Consider the following 18,759-nt stretch of genomic DNA (forward strand, 5'->3'; position numbering starts at 1 on the left):
CCCCGATACTCGAACCTTGCATCTGAAATACGTTAATCTTGTGTTGTCCACGAGTTCGTTCGTCTTGTTTCAAAGGTAAGGTACATTTTCTTAAAATCTTCGAGTGAACGTTGAGTCAAATATTTCTTAGGTTTAACCCCTTGATTGCTGAATAATCTTTGCTGAAACTGGGGACCTTAGTTTGTTGCTAGCATGAACTCTGTCGATTAAATATACAAGGCCAAATTAAATAACACAGAAACGGTATCTTCGAACATTATTTTACCAAAATAAAAGTTTGTCTGGAAAGTCCATCGATCGTTGATAGCTGGTACAGGTCTGAATATATTGAAATGTTTGAAAAGAAACAAAAATAAATATACGTGGCGAATTGAGTAACCTCCTCCTTTTCGAAGTCGGTTAATAACATGTGTACATCTCTTAAAAGGTGGAAAGGGTGTGGAACAAAATGGTACTTACATAATTCGATAAATATATATCAGAATTCAACCGTGTCTTTGAATTTTTCTTAAACAGACACTTTTTTTTATGAGACATTGTGTAACGCTGTGGGAGTGTTCTGTATCTTTCAGTATTCTGACGTATAATGTAATTAAAAATTGGCACGAACTTTCTGAACAACCCAATATATTTTAATTTGAAAATCTGTCAATGAATCTAAATATTTAGACTTATAATATACATAATATATATAATATAATATATATATAACAAAGTATATAAAACTGTATACTCATATGTTGAACAATATTATCGTGCCTCAGGTATGTAAAAGTTAAAAACATTGACAGACGCACATATGTATGCGTTCTCGAAGGGTTAATGTCGAGCAATGCGTAAGCAAGACAATGTTAAATTATTTTAGACGTAAGGTTTCAGTATTGATGATCAGTGCTAATTAGACTGCATTTTGTAAATATCTCGGAAAAGCGATCGCGCTGTAGCGTCTAGGTACTAAACTATTTTATATTAATTTTTTTATTATATTTTGTATCTTCATTGTATATCTTCCTTTCACGTGGATGTATGTGGTAACAAAGGTACACATCGTTAATATATATACCGACGTCGAGACACGTGGTAAACAAGCCAGAGAAAATTGAATCATGTCTCGTAAAAATTTGTTCTCTCTTAGAAATTGTAGTTGTGATGAAATAAAATTATTTATGTGCCATTTACTCTACGTTGCGTTATAATCGTTAACTGATACCATAATATTTGCCTATACTTCCTTCAGTAAGGTGTATTCTTGCTTCACAGGTGTTTCTTGTGCAAACTACAAACATTGAGAGTGAGCTGGGTGCGCAGGAGTACAAGGATAGATAGATCCTTGTATTTCCAATGATGCTGTGACAGAGAGGGAGATACAACAATCGGAGGAGAGACAAAGACAGAATGATGTCAAACATTTGTAATTTTACTAACAGTTATTTACATTTTACGGAGCGAGAAAGCGACCTTTACGGCTGATTTTTGTTTTAACTGTTCCTTGTGGGCGATACTGCCAGATTTTTGGAAAAAGACCCACAACAAATTTCTTATCTTTAAAGGTATTTTTAGCACGTTTCAAAAGTGAATTGCAATATCTGGCAGTATCGCCGACAGCGGAATTTTACAAGGACTAGTTTAAAAAAAAATCAGCCGGAAAGGTCGCTTCCTCGCTTCATAAAATGTAAATAACTGTTTGGAAAATTACAAATGTTTGACATCATTCTGTCTTTGTCTCTCCTCCGTTTGTTGTGTTTCTCTCTCTGTCACAGCATCATTGGAGAGACAAAAATCTATCTATCCTTGTCCCGGAGCTTCCGACTTTTTCCGCAACTGTCGCTGAAGTCCCTTAATTCGAAATTATAATTTTCATTCTGTATTGTTTTGAAGAAAGCGTATATTCGAAAAGAGTAAAGAAAACCTATTTGAAAATATTAATGTTACAACTTGGTGTATTCAGCAGGTAATTACTCAGACAATTTAACGAATAGATTGTTGGTATATAATTTATACGTTGAATTAAAGAATTAAAATATTTTTTCCTGAAAATGAACCCAAACCTAACCTCTCAAGTGAATAATGCCCAATTTGTTGAGACTCCATTGCCAATCTTAACAAATGTTAGGTACATACGTCTTCGTGCAAAATAGTCCAAGTCAGAGCCACAATTGTTAGAAAAAAGCATTCGTTCGTAAACAAATAGTGTATTGATATACTTAAAAAGTAGGTGCCTATTAGATGATATAAACAATAATAACGGTTCTGAGAAAGTAGGGACTATAAGGATTATCCAGTGGATATTGCAAGACAGGAAAAAGGTTTTTATATGTTGGACAGTGGTATCTATAGCTAAGAGGATTTGGTGCATGTGATTAATAGCATATATGGTATATTAGCTTTTATATCTCATAGGTTTGAATTACAATATTGTGATCATCTTACCGAACAAATAAAATTTGCAGTAAACTCTGTCATAGAAACCCGTAATCTCTGTCTATAGTAGACCCTGTGAAAATCCGTGGAAGTAATTTATCTAATGTAGTACACACTGTAAAAAGCTTTAAGTAATAGGTATATCGCACTTTGCATATCTTAATTCTAATTCAAAGGGATATTTTGTTATCATCCCCTTCCAATATGTTATTGAAAACAAAATATTAAAAATTCCTAAATGCTTGTTTTATTTGAGTGTATTAAACATACAAGATACTTCTTGTATTCATCGTTTACAAATTAAATTCAGTTGCTATAATAGTATTCCATTTAATTGCCGGAACGTATTGTGTTTTATACAAATTAAAAATAATCTAAGTAATGTTTCATTAATACAAAATTCCACTTAGAATTCCGTTTTCTACGCATACCGGTTTTCTTATATTCTTGATTCCATCCCTAATTCCCACTTTTATTTCATTTAGACATATTCAGAATAAAATTCATTATCATTATGCATGCCATTTTCCGATTAGAAGTGATATATTTATTTAAGCATCATCGAACAATGCGCGATGCACCGCTCCTAAACTTGGTTGTACGTAACTTGAACTAACACTTCTTCTGGATCTGTAGAAATACAGAAAATTAGAAATGTTGCATATATAGCTTTATATAACTAAACTCAAGCACTCACTCTGTGAGAGACCTAACAGCAGGCCCTGTTGGATTATTTTTTGGTCGTGGATTTACAAGAAGACATTTCATTGGGTGCCCATCTAACTGCCTATTATGATAAGTTTCAACAGCTTTAGTAGCATCCTTTAGAGTTTTATAAATTACTTCCGCGGTGCCGGGTCGTACTAATCTGGATACTAATAATTCTCCAACATCCTCAAACAATTCCTAAAGTATAAACACATTAGCCTTTTCTATTACTCAAATTAATATTTATTCCATTTCATTAATTTAGCAAATCGTACCTTAATATCTTCTTGTGTAACATTTGCTTGTAAATTTGATACTACAATTCTATAACCGGTTGATGGAGATATCGAACTAGAACTCGTTTTGGGCCGAGATAAAACACCCATAACTCGTGATTTAGTTGGTACCGAATCTAGTCTTGATTTTACACCCACATCTCTATGACTTCTTGAATCATAATACTTTGATTCTATTGGATCTTCTGCTAATATAGTACTGTGGAATACCATTACTATTAATTATTATATATATAAAATTTAATGTCATATGATAAACCAATTAAACTAATTAATACATTATATTTACCGTGATTTTGTGCCAAAACTCCAATCTTCTTTGTACGTTGGGGAGGCAGCTTTTGTCTAAAAATATCAAGTACAAATTAACCTTAATAATTATTATTAATAAAGAAACAACTAGGAAAATATATTTACCATTGATGAACAAGCGATAACTTTATAGTCTCTTGGTCTATCCCGCTCTCGATCAACATCAGGTTTTCGAGAAGGTACAATTCTTGTTACATTACTGCTTGTTGGCTTTACCCATGTATATGGAGATGCAGGTTTAATACTGAACACAGGAGGCGGAGGTGGTGGTGTGGGTGCATATTCGTTACTCACAGTCCTTCTTAAAGGTGCTGTATCCATCAAATAATCTAAAGTGTATAAGCATATTAAATGATTTTATGAATAATAAACTATTTCAAATACTTAATTCAATTTTTTTCATACCATCATTGAAATCCATACTCATATCACCCATATAATGAGGTTCTGTGAGCGGAGGTGGCCTGTAACCTACAGCTCTTGTTGGAGGTGGCATGTAATTATTTGGAATATTAGGTGGTATAGAGTGTGGTATGATTGGAGGCAGCTTATTAGTTGATAAAGACAGCCTTCCATTGCGACCTGTTTTTCGAGAAATTCCAGGCAACTGTGATTCAACTTTTTTCAGTTGAGATGCACGAATCTTGTCTAATTTTAATCTAGCATCGCTCTGTTTCGCAATTTCAGCAAGCTTATCTCTTGCATCTGTAAGTTTCTCCCGATTCTTTTGTATAATTTTAAAGCGTGCATCAGTAATGACTTGTGAGCCACGTCCTCGTAACGAACCATTTGTACGTGCTCCCCTATTAATTCTTCTACGCACACTATTCAACAAATAATAACATTTATAATTGTATTAATATTAATAAATCTTTGTAATTCTTGTAGATTATTACTAAAAATAAGTGTTCAATGTCACATTTACACATTAGACAACAGTAAACAAATTAGAGTATTGGAGTACAATTGTTTTATGTAGTTAATATTATAAAATTCATTAATTAAATGATAGGAAAATTTTTGACAATAGTAATTATTCGAATAATATTTAACAAATATTTTCAAGAAACAATTTAGACTTTTGAAACATTTATGACAACATAAATTGGAGCAGCCAATTTAAATGAATTTTCCCATTTTCCGTATTAAATTTATTTATTAAACTCGTTAGTCTAACGTAAAAACAAATTAGCTTAAAATGAGACATTGTGGTGAAAGGAAGACCTTTTGAAGGTTTTGCCAGATAAATCAGAAAACAAACGTCTTCTTTAATGACTGGAGGCTTAATTCTTTAAGGTTATAAGGTAATCGATAATACAGTAGTCACCGCAAAGTTAATTTTACTAGTGATTTTTCAAAACTGCCTCACCCTCCACCTTTGCTTCTCATTCCTGACGATTGCGATTTTTTAATTATGTCATCTAAACTTAGACCCACATCAGCCATACCGTAATAATTCGACTACCCGAAACAGACGCGAGTCATGAAACCACAAAGTACTCTTACAGAAGCGAAACTCCGGCGTTTTTCAGGTCCTACTTCCGAATGCGCACGCGTCTTTTAAGGAGGACCATAGAGTAATTTTATGCAATAGAGGTGAAACGTAGAGGTGAATGTTCATATCCTCGAATTTTCCAATTAGGGCCGGCTCTAAGAAAATAAAGATAATGGCTCCCAATGGCGTAAGATGATCTAAATTACTAACAATTTTCCATTAAGCCTCAGGGCCTGTAGCTATTTTTGATTGTAGCTACAGTACGGGCTTAGCAATCCCGAGGTACCCAAGCTATACAGGGTGTCTCAAAAATGTTGTAACACCTTGAAAGGGGTGGTACGGGAGGTGATTTGAAACAACTTTTTCCTCAGCGAACAAAAAACTCCGACCAATCAGAGCGCGAGTATGCCGGTTGAGCGTAGGCTACGCGAGAGGCGGCCGCGCTCATACGTTACCGCGAGCGCTCCATCGGCATAATCGCGCTCTGATTGGTCAGTGTTTTCCGTTAATATCTCCCCAACGAAGCTTCGAACAACATTTTCGCTAAGAAAAAAAATTGTTCCAAAGCACCTCCCGAACCACCCCTTTCAAGGTGTTACAACATTTTTGGGACACCCTGTAGAAATTTAAAGAAGTTAAGGATTGATGTAAAACAATGTAAACGTGATATGGAAAGAAAGGAAGATTAATGATTTGTAACAAACAAGACTGGACCAATAAGTGCAATAATCAACATAAACAGATTATGTACCCTTATAAAACAAACACGAACTTTGTTTCTTTCTTTCACAGCCGCATATTTCTATCTGAGTCAATACAAAGGTATTTAAACATTAAGAAGAAATTAATTTCTCTCTTAAAAAAATAAAGAATAATAGAATTGGTACCCTAGACTTCGAATAAATCTGAAGTTTGCCGATGTGTTTGTCTCGTTTCTTTCCCTGGGAAATGTTCGAAAGAGGAAAAGAGACAAACATATCGGCAGACTTCAGATTTATTCGAATCCTAGGGTTTTGCCCATCACTGTTTCCAATTACCTACAATACTGCACGTTTAGCTTTCTCTGATGCGCATGCGCGAGTTGAAATCCGTAGCCTCACTGCGGCTTTGGCGCAGCCGCGGGGCGTGGGGTCTTCATTCGTTCCGCGGACGTTGGTACGAGAAGACGTACTTTGTGTTTCGTATAGACGAATGGTGTTTCGTGAATAACTAGGTACGCAATACATACTACGTATCTGAATTTGTATGTTCATGTATACCTGTTGCTATCTAGTCGCCGTTACTATCCTCATTTACTATCATTAAATATCGACAGACTTTTAATTATAAATTCAATTCTTTTTCTATACCCGGTATCAATTAATATAATGCGTCTTTAAATTAAATTATAAACTTTTGCGGGTTAATTCGAACTTGATTGTTGTTTTATTGTAATGGAGCTACATTTGTATGAACAAACGTGTCTTACTAGTCGCATTTTTTCGTTACAGGTCCGTGATTGTCAGTGATTGAAATTGCAGCACGAGGTTCGTATTATCGCCGCCATGTGGACTCCAATTCAAACGAAATCTCATGAAGAGTGGCGGAGTTTTCAATTTATTCAAACAAAAGAGTAAGTATTTATTCATATTTTTATTGGCTTTTGTGTAAATTGTTACTGACCGCAAGTATATTACTCGATTTCGTAACGGATCAGTACCAAAATGAAACTATCAAAGATTTAGTACAAACTAAATGATTAATTGCAAATTCAAGTTTAAGTACTACACGATCGTACTTTAGTATGCTATCATAAGATAAATATCTAACAAATTTTTAATTTTGCAACGAGTCCTGTAGTATTTATGAATATCACGACATATTTCAAATATGATACGACAGTCATGAACATTACAATTCTAATAGTGAATATTTTTAGTGTAACATTTCTCGTTATATTTACGAATAATATTTTACTGAAGGAACCATCAATATTAACTAATACTGATACTGCAGTTGATCACGTATTCTATTTTTCTCTATATTTATATGTATTTTACTTTCCTTTACATTTTACATCGTAACATGTTGTAACTGATTGAAATTGCTACAAAACTTATTTATTCGATAAAGAAATAGTACCATAAAGGGACATGGCAATATCTACAAAACGCCCAAGCTTGTCGTGAAATAGTTCCTTACTAATATTGCTGGACAACGCCACCAATATTTTATATGTAATAGTCAAATTATCGTTTATTCGTAAAATCAATTGTATTATGTTTCATTATGAACTTGTAATTACATTACAAGAATTGTGGTATTAAAATTTAGCTGGAATTGCATTTTTCAATTCTTATTTTTGACAATGACTTTTGAATATATTTAGTCGTGACATCTAGTGCTCAAGGGTTTAAGCTTACTGTCCACAAACTTGGTCGTTTCGTGTTAGATGGCGCCACATATTGTTTTAGTGTTTTCAGTATTCCTTTATAAAGTTGCTAAATACCATAATATCATATAAAATATGTTAAGATTTTTAAAATTCCGTGTAACTGATACAATTAACTTTAACCTAACCTAGTAGTAAGTCAAGAATTCGTGTACTATGTACCATTAGTTACATTGTATTCGATCAATTGGTTTGTTTGGTTAGCCTAGGATGCTTTCAATATATATAATTAATGAAAAAGGAATTTTGTAACAGTTTTAATCAGTAAATTAAAAGTTACAAGTTTATGTTTTTGCATATTATACTTGTCACGGTGTAAAATGTATTTTAAAAATATGTTGCTCCACAATTACAACCTCTAAATGAACGTAACAACTTTGTTCTCAAGTTATAGGAGCAACCATTATAACCTTACTGCCTTCCTTCCTAGGATTAGAATAACTGGTCATAGTGCATCTGTTGTGGACAGATGAATTAAAAGCTTAAACACTTAGTGTAAAACTGTCTGTAGTAGTTTTCAATTTAGAGATAGGATGTAACGAAAACTAAAACTGCTTTAGATAAATAGCTCGCTTTGAAGTAGTATAGCGTTTATGTCATCTTAACATATTACAAAAGAAAATTAAATAATCTTAGCTTTTGTTGAAGCAGAAAGTATAATTAACCCATTCATTGCCAATTACAAAACATTTCGTAGTGAGCGTTTAAGACGTAAGATTATAGTTTGAGTTAGATATTAATAAAAAGAATTTAATATCATTTTTTATTATCAAAGTACTAACTTAGGTTTTACATCTGTATTAATGGCATCCAGGGCAAAACATTCTACATTCAGCTGGCAGTGAATGGGTTAAGTCATAACTTAGGCACAAAGCTGCAAACCCAATTTCCCCATTCTTGATTTTCTTTTCATTCATTTTGGTCAATAGAATTACATTAGAGAATATTTACTTCAACTAGCTAAGCAATTAAGCATCTATACACGCTCCTTCTTATGAAATAGAAATACGTAGCTACCTTCACAATACAAAATATTTCCTATTAACCGTCTCATAGTGTTGTGTTTGGATATACTGATCAATTTTCAATATGGTTATATTACACGATCACGACTATTACGAAAGTCGAAAGCCTCGCCCGGATTTAGGACCTTTGAAAAATTTTCTACGATTTGTTTGGGATAAAGAACGTAAAACATTTTTGGATAGAACAGCCAAAGAATGGGGTAATGTAAACGTGGTTCGTGCGAATTCTCTCGTTCCGGGGTTTTCATTTTCTAATAAATTTTAATGATTAGACTACCTACATCTGTGACTTTAACCCTTTCGCAATAATCGCATTCTTTAAGTATTGTATTTAAAAAATGTTTCGTTATTTATTTGTTTATATATTTATCGGTGTCCTTTAAGGTTATAGTTGGACTTCCACCTCCCTCTCACTCTTCCATTTCGTTTCTTTGAATCTACTTTATATCCAATTTACCTCATATCTAAAACTAACTAACAATTTCACCTCTGTCATTCTTTCCTTATCCTTCTTCTATTCCCTCATTCCTCAATTCACTCTCCCCTTCATCCTCTACTATCCTTGTTACATTCTTATTTGTTTATATCTATCATACCAATTTAGTACTACCCAAGTTCTTTTTTTTTTCTCACCGTGAAAAATCATTCCTCGAGGTCATTCCTCATGTTAACGTAAAAATTCCGTTTAAAATTAGGTCAACTAGGAATATTCTACGCATGCTTTTACACCGTTTTGGCGACAATATTCGCAGTGCAAATGAAAATCAGTATAGATTACGTTTCCCGATTAGACAAACCATTTTTCCAATACACCGGTTTGTCCTCGAAGTCCTTTGGTGGACAAAATTATGCGCTCTTTCGTTTCTCCAGGCATGTCGATAGTCCAGGTACGCGAACGATATTGTTTAAAAAGTAATACAACTTTTACAAGTAAATAGAAAATAGTTGTTAATTACAAAATTCGTTACAAAAATAATTTGAAAAATTCGTTTTAACCAGTATCAAAGGGTAAATGACAGTGGATCCTGTCTAAGAAGCATCAGCTCAGGCTATGCCTCTTAGACGTCGAGTGGTCTGAGGTACAATCGTTTTTATACTCTCTCAAAGCTCGAGGTTTATTCGTCGTTATCTTTTTTTTTTTAATTATTACGAAACGAGCAGTTCCAAGAGGTGGCGAGGAATTTTTTATTTTTGGTTGTGAAGAAAATCTCTGAAAAATATCTTCAACTTTTTGGGTCGAGGCGTGAGATATCCTGATCAGGGACTGCTCACTCAATGTTTTAGATAGGATCCGCAGGACTGTCCAATATCAATGTAAAAGTATAAAGTTAACAGTTTCTAGAGTTCTATAGCAATTTCTTTTTATTATAGTAGAGGATATTAGCAATGTTTGGGATATTAGTAGCGTTCTTCGTCAGTAGCACTCAGTTATTATTATTATTATGTACAATGCTACTAGATTAATATCATAAGTTCTCGAGATTTTTATTTCGTAACATTGCCATTGTTTTCAAGTCCTGCAGACTTTGACAAAATTTCTAATGGTGGGGGGCCTAAATGAGGTGTTAGGCCAATCAATAGAGCATTTTTGTGTGACAAAAATAGCAACAGCAAACCGACTGTGCAGTTACATAAAAGGGGATGCGTAGATTAATAGGTATATGTTTTTCACTCCCAACTTTGTTCCGTTTTCTCGTTGTTTACAAATTAATGGTAAAAAATCGTGATTTTTGTCGTTTTTTGCTTATAAATTTTAAAGTAATGCAGCAATATCAATGCTCCAACGAGATAAAATGTAGGTGGTGAAAATACCTACAGAATGAGGCCTCGAACGTCTCGATCGGATAATGAGGAACGGAGAAAAATCTGGAAAACCGGGAAATTCGGCGTTTTTTCAAAAACCGCGATTGAGCGTTCGGCCGTGTTTAGTCAACTTTACCAGGGCTTTTCTCATGCTTCAACACATTTTATCGAAAAACTAGAATATACGTTTGGTAGTACACGACGTCACCTATTCAAATCTGTTTTAAAAATAAAAATCGATCTTACGATAACGCATACAGGTCCGATGTAAAAAAAGCGCATTGAAAAATTCAGATTGCGATTGTGAGAAAACCACCTATCCGACAATTCCCGCTTTTTGCACACATAAAGAACATATCAATCATTACTTGTTCCCAAAAGGCCAGCGCTTCAGTTTCAAAAATGGCGGAGATACGTATTTTTGAAAAAACGCCGAATTTTCCGGATTTCCAGATTTTTCTCCGTTCCTCATTATCCGATCGAGACGTTCGAGGTCTCATTCTGTAGCTATTTTCATCACCTATATTTTATCTCATTGGAGCATTGATATTGCTGCATTACTTTAAAATTTATAAGCAAAAAACGACAAAAATCACGATTTTTTACCATTAATTTGTAAATAACGAGAAAACGGAACAGAGTTGGGAGTGAAAAACATATACCTATTAATCTACGCATCCCCTTTTATGTAATTGCACAATCGGTTTGCTGTTACTATATTTGTCACAAAAACGCTGTTTTAATTCTCTACCGATTGGCCTATGTAGGAATGTTAAAGGGGATAGCCACGCGCCTCTTAGACAGGATTCCCTGTATTCGCTTAATCAAATAAAATTCTTTCGAAGGTATAGTTTTCAAACCGAATAGCATGTCAACTACGTCGCCCATCATTTCGATATATAATTCAAGCGCCATTGCCAGACCCAAAAGATATATTCGAGCCTTGACTGACTTTTTACAAGGTATTCAAGATGTCTATGCTAGATGTTCGTACTTATTGTTTACAATCGAATATATCGAGAACATTTTTTACCTTAGAGTATAATACAAATATAACGAAGTATGACGTCAATTGTGAAGGTGACAATTTTCAATGGGTTCGTAACGACAAACCATGCTTTTTTGATATTAAGAAACTTGGAGAATGCAGCAGAGCACCATATGGGTATACGAATCCTTTGCAACCTTGCGTCCTTATTAAATTTAATAAAGTAATTTCAGTGTATGATTGCATTCTTTTTAATGGAAAATCGATGTAAATTACTGTATTATCTATATGCAATGTAGAGGTTCGACTGGGTGCCGAAGTGTTACAATCGATCGTCACATCTTCCACAGAACATGCCAGATAGTTTGAAGAGAATGATAGAACAGTCCAAAAAGGTTTATTTACCCAAATTTGAATAAATCCCTAAAGCTTTTTAAAGTATTATACAGGATGTTTCGTTTAAAGCAAAACGGCAGAGTGTCTAAATATCTCATGTGGAGATGAAATCATCGAAAAAGTATTTTTGTAAAAGTTATTTGATTCAAAGGGGCAAATTACATGGAACAAATAATTTTGTTTGAAGCAAAGTGGCGAGGGAGGTTTATACAACAAATTAATTTAAGTGGAACCTTGTATATTTTTATCGATGATTAGATAGCATTTGTTTAGACATAATTCTATTCATATAATAACTTAAGTAATTTTTAATTAGTAATTGGAATAATTAACATAACTTTAATAATACAAAGCTTCAAATTGGAGCTTATAGAAACCTGTATAATACATTTAAAATATATATAATAAATTTACAAAATTAAGATTTCGTAGGAAAATTCTAGCCATTGTGCAGTGTCGTATACAAGGAGGGTGCTTGAGTTCCCCGGTTCCTATACGTTAACTAAAAAAAAAAAAAAAAAAAACAACAAAAAAAGTGTCAGCTTTTCAGTGGCATCGATCGATTCCTTTATTTTACAACAAATTTTGTACAATCACATACGCGTTATTAATTCATTTTTATTGTTCCTAGAGATGCGATTCTTAAAACCAAGAATCTTCTTACGATTCTTTTGTTAACTATCCTTTCTTCGAGCCTTCTTTTAGATCAGCTGTTCTGCGTTTAAAGATAGCAACGAATACAGAAATTTATTCCATCGTAGTTTTATGTATGGCTATCATGTGACGGAGCAAACAACGTCGACAAAGAGCACATCGGAGAAATAAAATACATACCCAGCCCTGGATTTCCCGTTGAATATTTCCCTTTTTCTGGACAACCGCATTACCTGTCCCCAATTGTTGCATTACAGTTCAAGAATTTAACACGTGAGTGAGATCTATGAAACGCAGTAGGCAAATTAATAATATGTATTTATTACAGCAAACAGACTGGTCACAGTGGAATGCACTTTATGGGCCTCCAACATTAAACAACGCTCTTCTTATTCGTTAGATTTTCAGATACTAATAGGTAAAGGGGGAGGAAATTAATTTATTATCGGTGTAAGGTTGAGAAGAAAGTTCTTATGGAAATTCACTAAAAAAAGAAAAGTTTCTACAAAAGTTATTCGGTAGAAAGGGAGACATTATATAGAGTAAATAATTTTGTTGTAAGTGAAGTGGCGGAGTAGATTTAAAGAACAAATTGATTTTTTTAAATTGAACCTTATGTATCTGTCATAAGGCTTATTTGTATAACTTATCATACGCGGCTATTTATTGTAATATAAAACATTACATTGGAATTTGTAGTCAGTTATTTGTTTAGGTAGAAATATATTGTATGCAGGGTGCATTTGTATACAGGAAAAATTGAATTTGAATTTCCATAAAAAATTTCGTTCCTGACTTTACATTTACAAGACATTTACAATTGAGACAGAATGCTGATAAACACTTATTATTTTCTAGATAATAGATCGACAACAATTTAATTGAAATCCTTTCAAAATATAAAATTATTAATCGCCTTGTTAAGTCAAAGGAACATTCGAAGATACAGTATTATCGTTAGATTCAAATATAGCCATCAAAGTTGTTATATGTGAACCTTGAAAGTGTTACTATTTTTTTAAGCTGCATAACATAGTCAACAGTTTTGAAAATAAAGTTCTTTGTGTGGAAAAAAGTTCTTTAATTTCTTCTGTGTGGTACTTATTTTTTTAATTAGATAAACTAGTTAGCTTCTAATCGAATTGATAAGACTATACCAGAAGCTAGAATTTTTGTTTATTTACAGATAAATCGTGTGATTAAACTTTTCATTTAAATAATTAATACTTAAGACTTTAGAAAAGCTAGAATTTTTCTTCGTTTAGGGATAGATCAATTAATTGAAATTTGCAGTTAATTAATTAATACCTATTTGCATGTTCTTTTCTATATATTTCTGCTCCCATAAGTGAATTCATTGGTAAATTGAAGTTTCCAATTTCAATCCCTCGATATTCTTCCATAAATAATTGTCCTTCGAATATGAGAATTCCAATTCGCGGCAAAGCGTGATCTTGGTTACGTTTACACCACGTGATAAGAAAGATGCAAAATAGTGTAACCTTGAGCGTTTCCGATTTATACAAGCGCTGTACAATTTTCGAGATCAAATCTCTTACGTCTATAAATTGAAGATGATTTATTCTGCACTAGGCTTATATTACAAAATAAAGAATTAATACGAATGAATTTAGTAATGACAATAATAATACAGTAATTGATAGCAGTCAAGAGGAAAGTAAAAAATATATTTATTTGGAGAGTATGTTTGCAGAAAATTGTATTTGTTCAAACAATTTTTTATTATATAATTTGTTCGTTAGAATTCTTGGCTTTAATTTCTTTTTCTATCCAAAATTACATACTTCCATTCGTTTATCATGCAAAGCTCTTTTCTGCTTTCATTTAACCTCGTTACAGTAATTATAGTAAAAATAGAATTTTTAATTTTCAAGTTGGGTACATAACAGTGCATGATGAATATTTTTGCCAAGAAAAAAAAATATATTAAAACTCGGCAGTGGTTTATGAACATTGAGAGTATTAAGAAAATTCTGTTTCAAATTTCAAAAATTGAAATCAAAAATAATATACACAATAAATTCATTTATTTTGTATTCATGAGTTCATTTCAGTAATACATGAATTGTATTGTGTATATAAAACTATTAACTAATTATTAAGCTTCATTTAGTAGCATAACAAAAATATTTTTAACGACCAATTGTTGCTTTTATTAATGTTTATTCGATCACTCTATTTTCCTTACAAACGTTAGTAATATTATTTATGCAAGAAAAATTGTATTTTACAAAAAACGTCTTGGCAATAATATACTAAAAAAAAAAAAAAAATATATACAGTGCTCGAAAAAAATTAGAAGTTTATGCTACTAAATGATTACAAAATTGAATTAAATATAACAAATGGAAGAATATACGGGCGGTATTTTGAAGTCTAATACTCCGAGAAAATATTAATAATTAAAATATCAAGCAAGAGCCTTAAGATCTAATCAATCAAGCCGCATGTTTGAAATGGTGTTGTATGACATAGAGGTCACGTTGCAATAAATAATTCTTACAGAGAACCAAATATCGATTTACCATCGACGACTATCACTCGGTGTAATATGCAGCTTATTCCATACGATAAGCTCGATAAGCAGTTCCTACCATGTGTCTAATTACTGATAAATAATGACATCGGGACAAACATATTCTTGTTGACAATGAGGTTTAGTCGACCATAAAGTACTGATGGCTGAGCTTTAATATTTAAGTATTATAATCTTATAATATTATATTTTCCATAAAATACGTTCCATGAATACGAAGGAATGTATTAACTGAAACTATCAATTATTTATTTCTTTATGTATATGAACGAGAATAGGCCATTAACATATAGAGAATGTAAAATTACAAGGTTATTAATATATACCACTAGGAACAATAGTTAGTGTTCTTTTCTACTAGTTGAGCTTGTTAACATGATTTTAACAAGAGATTTTATTGATCTCACCTAATTTGTTGATAGGAGATATACATTAAATATAATCAAGAATTTTTTTAGGTATGATGCTTCAAGTAAGTTTTTTCAAATAAAATACTTGACATGACATCACGTTCAATATATATATTGTAGCTTAGAATTATAACGCTGAGATTTGAGCAATGCAAAATTTGTTACGTGTTTAATGATTGTCATAATGAACGTGATGTCATGTCAAGTATTTTATTTGAAATAACTTACTTAAAGCATCATACCTACAAAAATTCTCGATTCTTAAATTACTAACGCGTGCTTATAGATCATAGAGATCGTAGAGATCATAGACTAGGTGTACAAATTAATTCTGTGCCTCTATATTCAATCATTTGTATCGTTACTTTAAATTTAGAAATATTTAATTGTCGTTTTGTTATTATATGTTAAATTACCATTCCTCTAGGTTCTCGACCTGGTCTCCATTACAATGAAGCTATACATACATTAGCTGTAGAACTAAATTGTGTGCCTTTCTAAGGTAAACGTATCATTTATTTATAAAGAAAAACCACACTACTTTTAATCTTTCATCAATCATTTATTCCAAGAGAGCACATATTAGTTGGAAAAATGTTTCGTTACTGTTTAACATATTAAAGTGGAGGGTAAATATTTGTTTTTAAACTAGAGTTATAAATAATTGAATGTAAAGGTACTAAATCAATCTCCACATCTTATAATTATCAAGTAGGTACACTCGTAATCTGTTAGAAGACCAACAAGAAGCAAAATTTATTACCTACGGAATTTCATATAGCTAAAGTGCAATGACTATTAGGTTGATGCTTAGATTATGCGTATAGGATCTATCCTATAGATGCATTGTAATAGAGATCAGGTTGAGGATTGATGAGTAAATATATTTATCTAAACTAGAGTTATAAATAATTGAATGTAAAGGCACTAAATCAATCTCCACATCTTATAATTATCAAGTAGGTACACTCACAATCTGTTAGAAGACCAACAAGAAGCAAAATTTGTTACCTACCGAATTTCATATAGCGAAATTGCAATGACTATTAGGTTGATGCTTAGATTATGCGTATAGGATCTATATGCATCTATCCTATAGATGCATTGTAATAGAGATCAGGTTGAGGATTGATGATTAAATATATTTATCTAAAGTAGAGTTACAAATGATTGAATATTGAGGCACAGAATTAATTTCTACACCTAATAGAAACGATCGAATGTCCCCTGAAATGTGATGCGAGTTAGATATAAAGCGCCGAACTGTGGACTCTGATAAATGTCGCAGTTCCCCACCACTCGATCGGTAGACGTAGAGCCAACCGATCCTTTGTCGACCACGCGCGCTATCGTTCGGTATTCCTCGGTCAACGAGCGCTGGCCGCCGAGCTCTTTTAGTTCGCGAGTGTAACTTCGCTCGCCAATCGACAAACAGCGCCCGACACCGACGGTGTTTCTTCGTTGTGCATACCGTTTCGCCTCGCACGGAGCAACGTTGACTTTTGCGCGACGCGTTAAAGGAGATTCCTCCGACGGGAAGCCGGTGTTGATCGATAGAATAGAATAGATCGTCGCGAGTGGTAATAGTCGCAGCATTTAACCGTGATAGCTCGTCACGATGAGCGTACCAGACAAGAAAATACAAAATGGTACCTACGAGCTCGAATACAATCGTATGCCCGAGTACAAGACGAAATGGGAAGCATTTCGGGATTTCATTCACGACCCCAACGAAGGAACCTACTGTGGCCACACGGGGAAGAAATGGGGTAATATCTTTGTTTACCGTTATTTAGAGATAGGATGCTACGGAGATACCGATCGAGAAGCGAGCTTTCATGTTATACTTTCTTGAGTGAAAATTTTCATCTGCGTTGAATCGTTTCGCGTTGTATTTTCCGTGAGATGTTCAAGATTGGGGAGGGTCAAGAGCGAGTAATTAAGCTCTAGTTTATTCGGTGTGAACGGTTTGTTTCTTTGTTTCGGCGCGAGGTACTCTACAGGTAACAAAAATAGTTACAACTTAATTCGTAATTGAAATATAACGCTTATAAATCAGAAAATCTTGCTATTTTAGTTTCATAATTGAAGTGTGACAACATACAGTTCTTCGATCAAAATTATTTGCCTTTGACATTTAGGTCGTAATTCATGTATATTTTATCGTGAACGAACGAACATCCAAAAATGGATAGAATGTTTTTGCTCGTCTTCTATTCGAATAAAATTCTGTCTGTCTCTGATTCGTGTATATCCTCTCGAGGGATATTGACACGTATGTGTACGTTTGCTTTTATATCAAAATTAGTGTTACCATAATACCTTCTAGAATTAAACAAATACGCAATATTAAAGTGGCACAATATAGAATAATACAGATGACCGAAGAATAGCACATTTGAATATCAAAATCTATTCGAAGATAAAGCTTGCGTTAATTTGTGCGTATTCGATTAAAGCGAAAAAATAATCCCATTTAAAATTCGTCCATCAAGAGGTTCCATTCTCTCCATCGTCAAGGGAGACAAAAAAAAACTGTAACGTTCGCAGGAATAGAATCATCGTATAGCACGTTCCGTTGTTCGGTTTTCGAAAGACAGACGACCTTCAAAATAGTTACCCTTTGTGTCATCGTGGTAGGCGTGTGGAGTTGAATGCCTAAATCAAGTACCGTGAATTAGGGCTTCCTTGGGTTTGCTGTATGCCAGCGGGATCGAGCATGCAGCGCTCTCGGTTTTTCTTATAGAGTTCGCTGCCTTTTCTTTCTGTAACCGGTTCCCGAGATTTAACATATCGACTGAAATAAGTACACGTAAACACGTGTATAAATACGCTTACGTTCGCGTAGTCTCGCCGAAATGAATCGAAGACAACCCTGAGAGTTCGATTTTGGCAACGGTAGTAGACCGAAGAAGCACCGGAAATAAATTTCAACATCGTCGAACAGTGGCGAAGACGATAAAATTATGACACAGATGTGTAACATTTTATTCGTTTAACACTTCACGGGAAATCACAATGAACGGTCTTTTACTCGCGATGATTATTCGATTGTTGTATTTTCAGCTGTTCGATATGACGTATTTATTAGGTGTAGAAATTAATTGTGTACCTTTCTAAAGTAAATTTACCATGTATTTATAAAGGAAAATCATATAAATTTTAATTTTCTCTCGATAATACATTCCAAAGTAGCACATACAGTGGGTGTAGAATGTATTCGTACACCGGTCAATTTCCCAAAAAGCTTTTGTGTGAAATTG

General features: G+C 33.3%; 3 protein-coding genes across 7 annotated transcripts in view; 2 read left to right on the forward strand and 1 right to left on the reverse strand.

The window, feature by feature from the left end:
• Nucleotides 1-2,645: 2,645 nt before the first annotated feature.
• On the reverse strand, nucleotides 2,646-5,279 carry LOC128891696 (uncharacterized). The gene is made up of 7 exons (XM_054151408.1): nucleotides 5,107-5,279; nucleotides 4,143-4,561; nucleotides 3,843-4,066; nucleotides 3,715-3,770; nucleotides 3,405-3,624; nucleotides 3,119-3,327; nucleotides 2,646-3,051 (listed from the first exon to the last, which is right to left on the reverse strand). Exons 1-7 carry the CDS (start codon nucleotides 5,181-5,183, stop codon nucleotides 2,973-2,975), a joined length of 1,284 nt encoding a protein of 427 aa, XP_054007383.1. The 5' UTR covers nucleotides 5,184-5,279; the 3' UTR covers nucleotides 2,646-2,972.
• Nucleotides 5,280-6,789: 1,510 nt separating this feature from the next.
• LOC128891703 (sodium/potassium-transporting ATPase subunit beta-2-like) overlaps nucleotides 6,790-18,759 on the forward strand; it is a 28,952-nt gene continuing 16,982 nt past the window's right edge. The window contains exon 1 of one of the 5 annotated variants that reach the window (XM_054151427.1): nucleotides 6,790-6,844. In XM_054151427.1, the coding sequence (XP_054007402.1) occupies nucleotides 6,805-6,844 (40 nt within the window). In that variant the 5' untranslated portion in view covers nucleotides 6,790-6,804. Of the gene's footprint in view, nucleotides 6,845-16,904; nucleotides 17,266-18,759 lie in introns of those variants that run through there. The other 4 variants (XM_054151429.1, XM_054151426.1, XM_054151425.1 and 1 more) reach the window with 4 other exon arrangements.
• On the forward strand, nucleotides 7,435-14,922 carry LOC128891711 (sodium/potassium-transporting ATPase subunit beta-1-like). The gene is made up of 8 exons (XM_054151440.1): nucleotides 7,435-8,888; nucleotides 9,384-9,575; nucleotides 11,337-11,453; nucleotides 11,530-11,702; nucleotides 11,779-11,874; nucleotides 12,637-12,802; nucleotides 12,858-12,947; nucleotides 13,388-14,922. Exons 1-8 carry the CDS (start codon nucleotides 8,753-8,755, stop codon nucleotides 13,408-13,410), a joined length of 993 nt encoding a protein of 330 aa, XP_054007415.1. The 5' UTR covers nucleotides 7,435-8,752; the 3' UTR covers nucleotides 13,411-14,922.

This window comes from Hylaeus anthracinus, unplaced genomic scaffold (assembly GCF_026225885.1).
Source record: "Hylaeus anthracinus isolate JK02 unplaced genomic scaffold, UHH_iyHylAnth1.0_haploid 12002, whole genome shotgun sequence".
Classification (NCBI taxonomy): domain Eukaryota; kingdom Metazoa; phylum Arthropoda; class Insecta; order Hymenoptera; family Colletidae; genus Hylaeus; species Hylaeus anthracinus.

Bases quoted from the DNA above. Each gene is read 5' to 3' on its own strand.
- LOC128891696 (XM_054151408.1), bottom strand. From the start codon at position 5,183: ATGGCTGATGTGGGTCTAAGTTTAGATGACATAATTAAAAAATCGCAA. The intron at 4,562-5,106 runs GTGAGGCAGTTT...TTTGTTGAATAG, and splicing joins ATGAGAAGCAAAGGTGGAGG to TGTGCGTAGAAGAATTAATA. The intron at 4,067-4,142 runs GTATGAAAAAAA...TATACACTTTAG, and splicing joins GAGTATGGATTTCAATGATG to ATTATTTGATGGATACAGCA.
- LOC128891711 (XM_054151440.1), top strand. From the start codon at position 8,753: ATGGTTATATTACACGATCACGACTATTACGAAAGTCGAAAGCCTCGC. The intron at 11,703-11,778 runs GTAATTTCAGTG...TATGCAATGTAG, and splicing joins TCCTTATTAAATTTAATAAA to AGGTTCGACTGGGTGCCGAA. The intron at 11,875-12,636 runs GTTTATTTACCC...ATTCCATCGTAG, and splicing joins TGATAGAACAGTCCAAAAAG to TTTTATGTATGGCTATCATG.